The sequence below is a fragment of the Histoplasma capsulatum genome, genomic scaffold, assembly GCF_000149585.1.
Source record: "Histoplasma capsulatum NAm1 scaffold_4 genomic scaffold, whole genome shotgun sequence".
In the NCBI taxonomy this organism is placed as follows: Eukaryota; Fungi; Ascomycota; class Eurotiomycetes; order Onygenales; family Ajellomycetaceae; genus Histoplasma; species Histoplasma mississippiense.
In genome coordinates this window covers 1,890,249-1,898,680 of record NW_001813979.1, presented here as the reverse complement: position 1 = coordinate 1,898,680, position 8,432 = coordinate 1,890,249, and the positions used below count along the sequence as shown (strand labels likewise).

The following is an 8,432-nucleotide window of genomic DNA, read 5'->3' as shown; positions in this document are numbered from 1 at the left end:
CAAGTCCCATACCCTGCTACAGAGTGCTTGGGTAAAGACATGCGACTACGATGGAATGTCGTCAGAGAGAGCATTGGATCAGCTCATCAGCACGGCCTAGGAGGGATGACACAATCAGTCATGATTTGCGCAAAAAGAAGGCTCTGACCTGCGTATCATGCAGATGACTCTTCTTGAGAAGAAAAATATTCCGTCTTGGTGCACCCTGTTTCTTCTGTTTCAGCCTCCTGTTTCCTCCGTTCGGAGAATAAGCCCTAACCTTGGAGATAGTGGCCTGGCACTAACTTGGAAGCGTTAGAGCGTCATCGATCTGATGGAATTGAGCCGCAAAGAGCTTCACCCCTTCCCATCTGGATTGACCCAAGCTCTTCCAATGCGAAACCCGGCCCGTATATGCTTTAACATCCTGACCTCGTTGGAGATGGGACTGCAGGTGGCAGGTATCTCGTTCAGCAATCTGAAAAATTGACAAGCTCTCAATTACAATGATTTTCATTTCTGTCATCCACACCTCCAGCTCAACCAATTACAAATCGAAATCTCTCTCTCTTCAAAGCTCTCCTACAATACTCTATTCCCTGTCTCACGGATCCTGGCCTCCTGTTGACATATGGAAACTTTGCAGCAGGCAACCGCGAAGCCAGTACCGGGCGGAAGGAATTTGAAAGGAAAATGAAACCAGGCCCGATCTATGCTGAGACTGCCCGTGCCAGAAACAGCGGATTCCTCATCAAAAGCCCACAACAAATGCAACCAAGGCACTTGTACATGTATGGAATATTTATGTCGTAGCAGTACAACACATGATGTTCTCTGCAAGTACCGTACATCGTACATGACATCTACTTGGTCAGCCCATGTTCGTTTACACATATACAACCTCTTCTTAAATTTATTTTCACAACGACCATTGCTGAAGTACCCATGATGCTTGTAATATGCGGACAAATACGTCGTACATATTAGCCCAGAGTTAAAAGCAAAATTGTGCCCACATGTTACCATGTCTGCAAATTCTGCTGTGATACACTTGTTCAGAATTCGAGGATGATGACACGGAAACAGCATTTAGGGTGGCATGCCATAATCCTACAAACTCTAGCTCGCATACTCATTCTTATCTTCTACTACTTCAGATTTGTTCGCGATATTTCCTTAATGTTGCGTGATCTGTTTCTTTTCTTCTCGGGCATGTCGGAAATCCACGTGTACAGACCGAGGGCCCCATTATGTTTCGATTATCTTTGCAAAAGAGAAAGATAGAAACAAAGTTGTTTCCGTTTCAAATGTACAGAAAATGACTGCGTCGCAACAGCGCAATTAAACCCCGCCGTTAATTGTACTGTACGTTGCTCCATGAAGGGCAACGTAAGGGACAATTGGTGGAGAATTTTTCCCCACCCATTGAAAAATATATCCAGGCGATAAAACCCCTCGCCTTGTGTTACACTATCCCGTGTCATTTTAAGAACAAAAAGGCGAGAAGATCAAAAAACAAAAAGCAAGATTGATCATCCGAAGAAGACTGAGGAAAATTCAATACGGGGGTGTTTAACTCAACCCCCAACCCGGCAACTATAAATGGGCTCGAATGTGACCAAGGAAACAGGGTAGTCATTAAATGACTTCTCATCCACAAAAGTAGGGCTCGTCGGTAGTGGACTCTTTCTTTTTCTTTTTCTCAAGGGTTGGACAGGTAAACTTGTCGATCCCCCGGCTGCCTATCAAAAAGACCCATTCCTTGAGCCAGCTAAACAAGGGTTAAGGACCTAGAAGTCTTTCTGCATTCTGAAATTTTCGACATTATGAAGTCTGGAAAGGATTGGCTGACTCTCACTTCTGATCCCTCTCATGGGCATCTTTTTATTGTTTCATTCTCTTCTTTTGCATGGCGAGATGGAACAGGCTAATAGCAGGTAGAGGTGGAAGCGTTACTTCGTACCCTTCATGGCTGTACTCGTGCACATGTGTGACGCACGGCATTTCCATTCAAAACATGACACGGTGGGCCTTCCGAAGTTACAGCGGAGTTGTATACAGGTCCATTTTGACAAATAAATTTGATTTAAGGGTGGTAGAGGGGAGGAAGAAAGGGGTTGGGGGTTGTTTGAGATTTTGTTCAGCCGATCGCAAATCCAAACAGTTTCCCGGGCGAACAATGGATACCAGTTACGAAAAATATTCCAGAAGTTCTCCATAAAAATGAGATGTTCTGATGAACCATGCATCCCATCTATCAGGTTGAATGTTGAATTAAGCTATGGTCCATGACGGGTACCTTGTCGTCGTACAATGTACAGTGGGGGGAGATAATTATATGTACACTAGTGCATTTTTGCATCAACCAAGAATATTGCAATACTCTATTATTTCAAATATCTCAACCAATATATTAGATATAGCTCTGACAGTAGAGTATTATATAGAATAGAATATAAAGAGTTAATTATACATGATATCTTTCTTAATATTTAATTGCATCTTTCTTAACAGTAATTACTGTTTTCATTCATTGTGATATTAATTTTATAAGATTCTGTATCTTTTTCTATGTAACAGAATTTCATATCTTCTGTAATTCATTCTTCATCTGCTCTGTAAAGTGTATTTTATGTCTTATCTTTGAAACACAGTGCTTTATAGTCATTCAAAGATTCTCAATTAAATTTAAATCAGAGAATTATGTAGATCATTCTTCATAATTTATTCACACATTTTTTATTCACTTTTTTACTGTTTTAGACATATGATAAGATGCATCATCATCCATTCAATATATAATTTCATGTTTTTTAAAGATTCTTTCATAATGAGAATAATTGAATTTGAATGGAATACTGATATAATATGAGAAATTCATCTGAATTTCAGATGAAAGAAAAACAAACTCTGATTTAAAATTTCAATTTATAACAACTCACATCTCAACTGTGAAGTATCTGAATTTGAATGTCAGCAGAAGATATTGATTTTTAAAAATCTAATTATATAAATGATGTATAAATATATTTGATATATTCAAATCAATCTTAAAATTGAATTTGTCTGAGAAACTTGCACAGACTCAATTTTTTAGATGTCAATTCTTATGATCATAACAGAATTTCTGTTGATTTTATTTGTGTAAAGATTTTAGAAAGAGTTTTGAATGAGATTGAAAGATATTTCTGTTATTTTTTTTTTTTTTTTTTTTGAAATATAATTGAATGATTTTGATGGCAAGAAAATAGATAGACTTTGAAAATGATTAAAATGATATGAGAGAATTAAATGAATTTTGATTCACAGTGTGTATTAATTGATGTTCATTATAAACAAAGAGTTTAAAAGGTCTGTCAAATTTTTTTTAAAGTTGATTAGAAAGTTCTTTCAACATGTTTTGTAATAGATAATAGAGAAGATAGTAGAGTGAGATATCTTCAAATTAAAGACAATAGATAAGAATATATTGAATAATGATGTGAGTGACATTTGAATCTCTGCCTGACATTTTTTAAAAAGCTTGCATGAATATCAGGGGGTTGGTGGCAAAGAAATGCAAGGTGAAATCAGGGATATAATATGGGGTGACACACCGAGCCGCTAATTGTATGTATAATTATCTCCCCCACTGTACATGTACCTTGGGTTGTACCTCTCTCCCACATCACTAGATAAAGCTGCAAGTACAGTTAGATATACAATTGTCAAAATTGAGTTCCGTCGCTTTGTCAATCTCGCCTTTCTCTTTACAGATTCTACCATGCCTCCCCATGATGTGCATCCATTCAAAAATTGGCTAAGAATCTGCACTACAATTCACCAACAGCAAGGTGGGATTGAGCCCCAAAGTGCCAGCAGAATAATGATATTGACGACCTAGGTAGATGAAGGAAATGACTCCGAACCAACCGCTCGAATGTCATTTATTCCTGAAATACTATCTGAGTGTCTAAGTAAAGAGATGTAGCTTTCCCATTATTTACGGGTAATTTATAAGCTAATTTTGTTCTCGTATCAAACTTCAACTTTATGACGCTGTGTTCCCGCTTATCGCAACAAATTCGAGAAGCAAAAAAGTTGTATTGAACTCGAGTTGTTCTATGCTGGTTTTGGGAAGTCATGGAGATATTGGCAGGTCAAAAATCTGTGCCTCCGGGGGTATCATATCATATATGTAAAGGTTGCTTGCCCAAGGCAACCCTCTGGTTAATAACTCGGGCAAAAGCTCTGCTCACCCATGGATTTTTGGGTGTGAATTTAATGTCCCCTTCCCACCAATCGCTTCAAATTTGAAAACGGGGACTTGGTCATACGTCTGATATTTATCCGAATTTTGAGAGAGGTGGGTTGGACAAATACCTATCAGCATCGCTGGACGCAAAAATCAGGTTAAAAAGAACCATATGGCCCTTCTTAGCGTCCTCGGATTCCAAGAGCGGCTGGTCATGACTGTGGTCGCGACCTTCCAAGGCTAGTATCGATTGGTTGCGTCAGAAGTTGCTTCGTCGAGCTACAGTGTAGAGACCAAGTTACTTCTGAACAAACTGCTGAATGAAACTTTCGTCTATTTTCTGAGTGTTTCTGTTCCTTCGCAGCGTGAGAGAAGAATAATCGGCCTATTCACTTGGTGGTTGATTCTCAGCTGTAGATAGAGCCCCTCGTCGAAAGAAACAAAAAAAAAAGAAGAAAAAGAAAAAGCAATTATCCCTTGTGCCCCTCCCTTGAATACAGGTCTGGTACATGGTGGCTAATGGCGTAAGTTGCATGCACGGGACTCTTGGTCTCATGGTGCGGAAATGCACGATGCAGTGGGGAGGGTCGAAGTTCCAAGAATTTGTTTACTTGGTCAACTCCCTCGTCCCTGCGTACAGACAGAGTTGGCTAGTTAGACGGAATCAGCTGTCAAAATAATAGAACATTTCAATGGTATATTCGCCGTCAGCACAATACTGCTATCCCAAACCCAAAGATCAATGATGAAGTCAATGGTGGTGCTCGTACTCCGTAAAGTGGAAGAAGTTACTCGTACTAGCCTCTTGTACGGTACGGCGGCGCAGTAGTGTAAAACAGCAAGGAGCGCGAGTGTCGACGAGATGTCATGGTCAATCCGATGTATTGCCCGTGTAAAGGCGTCATCCCAAAAGCTTTCCCGCAGTTAGCTTGTATTAGTCGTATAAAATTACCAGACATTGACTTTACTCTTGCTGCGGAACTTTGGAGGTTCCCCGCATCTCAGCCTACTTGCCCGCTCGCCACGCCCCCTTCACCTTCTGTTATAACTGCGTCGACTACATCGGTCAACGTCTGTTACTACGACATTTGCCCACCTCCCTTTGCCATCCACCCCCCGGCATTCTGGCCTTGTTAGCCCTCTGCATTCCGCATCATCGGATGCTCTCTATTTTACTGTACTGAATTGTTGCTCTCTACTTGCAGTTACCTGCCCTACTCCTGACAAGGTACAGTACATTGACCTACATGTCCCTACGCGCTCTCCTAATACTTGTCTCTCTTAAGGCTCCGTATTGATAGATACTTTGCGGCTTCTGCCATTTCCTCCCACCCATTCCTTGTCCGCCTATTCATCACTTAAGACACAGCTGCTTTTACTTTTTTGTCGTCTCAAAGGTCGCCCTACATCACGATACTTCCCCCACCCTTTACTCCCTCCCCCCTACCAATCGCCCTTCTGTCTCCATTTGTTTCTTGCTCCAGTGTTTGTACAATCATCTCTCAAGGTCCCCCACGCTTCATTCCATGTTCCTGTCCCGGTTTGATCTTCGAGATCAGGCTTGCGGTATTCGTCGCTTCCGATCCTAGTGTGTAACGTTTTCTTGCACGGTTTTCGCCGCTTCATCAACGAACGACCCGGCCAAGGCTAACTAATTAATCTTCGTATCTCTACAGATGAATTGGCCGGTTTTTGCGTCGAGGCCTCCTCTCCCTAATATGTCGTGAGTATCTTCTACTACTATCGCAGTTTTCTAATCAGAACAAAACCTGCCTTACTTTTGCCTCGAAAACCTACTTTCTCCCCTCTCCCCCTCTCCCCCTCTCCCCCTCTCTTCTACCATAATTACTCTCCCAACTGCTATGGTATCGCCAGCGTCAGGTCGGGATGCTTCATTCGTTTGCTCTGTGGCGTCGTCCTAGACGTTAAGAATGCTGTCGGCCAAGTGGTTTATTCAAGAATGGTGTTTACTAACCGTTATGCTCGTCTTTCTCATAGATCTCCCCCAACTTCCAAGCGCATCAAAACAGCTGTTGCCTCCAACACACCCACGCACCCCCTAAACCAACAGCAACAACAGCAGCCTCCTCCTTTTACCGGGCCTGGCCCCTTCGAAAGGCGCCTCTATGGTGCCCATTTCTACTCCAGCCCCAGCTCCAGCCCCCAGCAGCTCCAAATCCCCGGAAGGCGACGTGCGTCATTCCAGACTGCTTCTTTGGGCCGCCCATGGCGCCCTCCCCCGCTAACAGGTGCTATTGAAGGCGAGGGAAATACCACTAGTACAGCTGGCGCACCAACTGCGCCCGAAACTACGGTCAAAAAAAAGGGTCGAACAAACACGCCATGGACAGCTGAGGAGGAGCAGCGACTCAAGACTATGCGCGATGCTGGGAGCACTTGGAGTGAGATTGCCAAGGTTCGTCGAGCTCAATTTCGTGCCGGCCTACAAGAGGCTCCGTTACATACGGAGTGTATAAAATATCAAAGTCTAACAGTATATGGTACACCAGACCTTCCCCATGCGAACTGAAGGAAGTGTGAAGAAACATTGGTACAAGGTTAGATTTTCCCCCTCGTGCCTTTGCCACAAATGTGATATTAGACACCTGTATCGATCTAACTAGAACATAGGACATGCATTATGCTGAATTCACTGAGGAGGAGGTGTGTTATGATATCAACTAAAACATGTCGCCGTTTCTAGCTTTAACGTGCTCTTAGTCCATAACACTACGCGATGCCATCAAAGAATACGAATCAAATAAATGGAAAGTCATTGGGCAGAAAATTGGGAAGCCAGCAAAGGTGATTTTCCCCAGCTCCGAGTTCATTGACCGGAATGTTCTGACATTTGAACGAAAAAGGCTTGTGAGCAATACGCCAAGGAGCATTTTAAAAGCATCTAAGATGTACCTCGGGCTCGGAAAATTACCTTTTATACTATATCCACCCTCTTTCCTGACAACTGACACTCGTGCTTGTGCCGTTGTATATCCCCACTATGTCACTATTCTCATCCAGGAAGTTATTTATGAATTGCCACAACATTATGACGAGTAAGCGAATCGCAGGCTTCAGGAGTTTAGGCTGGGCGTTCACACCTTATTATCGTGGTTAGTAACAAGGTGGGGCAAGTCCATGCAGTTTTCACGCGATTGCTATACCCCCGTTTCCTATGTTCTCTATCTACCCTTTTCTACTCATTTCTTTCATTTTTCACTTCCGTTCATCTTTTTTTCCTTTCAAAATGCCTCTCTGTGCTTGGGAATGGGGTTTTTCGGGAAACGGCTCATTGGGCAACATATCTATATGAATGCGAACAGGATCGTTTGGTTGCTAATTACCTTCTTTTCTTGTGTAATCCTTTCATTTCCGTACCTACTTTTTTTTTATTGGTTTTATTCCGTTCTTCAGATTTCTTGATTCAAACCCCCACCCCCTCCCTCTCTGTTCCCCTGTTCTCTTATACATTTTCCTATTGTGCGTCCCATTACTTCCAATCTTGAATTCGGGTGGTATATCATATCAAAACCAACTGGAAAAACAAATCAAACCAGCTTTGTATACAGCAAATTAAAACAAGCTGGCAGGTTTCCCCACTTTCCCCAAGCTTCCGCAAAGAACTTTTTCTCCATGGATAAACTCAATGTATAAGTCAGTCGCTCTTTCCTTTTATCGTTCTTGATGCAGAAGCGAGCTATTCTTTGGAATGACGAAGTTAGGTGGTTCCCCACTATCACTCTCGTCGTCGTCTCCGTATTGATATAGATCAGGAGGGCGGATGGCACACAAACAGAATAGGGCGTGTAAGGCCTTAACTTCGTCCTCTCATCTTTTGTAGTGATGAGGAGACGAGGATGGGGGTTGTTAGGTTATTAGGGTTGTTATTACGCGTACTGATGATGGTAGCAATTTGGGAGCAATGGGACTGAGTCTGGAAATTATTTTCTGTCTTTCCGTTGGCCTATCTATATATTTTATTCCTTATTCTTTTCTTTTCTTTTATTTCTTTCTTTTTCTTTTTTCCCCCTCCACCCTCCCCCAATCTTTATATCGCTGCCTGGGAAAAGTGATCTATGGGAAATTTACAAAATACAGAAACAGCATGTCAAAAATGGTCCTCTGACATAAATATGTATAGTAAATATGTTGATGCAAGAAAGGTTAGAAATGAACTGGGAAATTCTGCAGATATGTGCATTTCATGCATCATGCATGA

General features: G+C 42.1%; 1 protein-coding gene across 1 annotated transcript; it reads left to right on the top strand.

Annotated features, from left to right (window-relative positions):
- Positions 1–5,889: 5,889 nt before the first annotated feature.
- On the top strand, positions 5,890–7,119 carry HCAG_04565 (predicted protein; the record flags this gene model as incomplete). Its single annotated transcript, XM_001540675.1, has 7 exons — positions 5,890–5,936; positions 6,212–6,405; positions 6,475–6,629; positions 6,724–6,771; positions 6,845–6,877; positions 6,935–7,018; positions 7,078–7,119. The coding sequence occupies 7 exons, from the start codon at positions 5,890–5,892 to the stop codon at positions 7,117–7,119; spliced, it is 603 nt and encodes a 200-aa protein (XP_001540725.1).
- Positions 7,120–8,432: the final 1,313 nt, after the last annotated feature.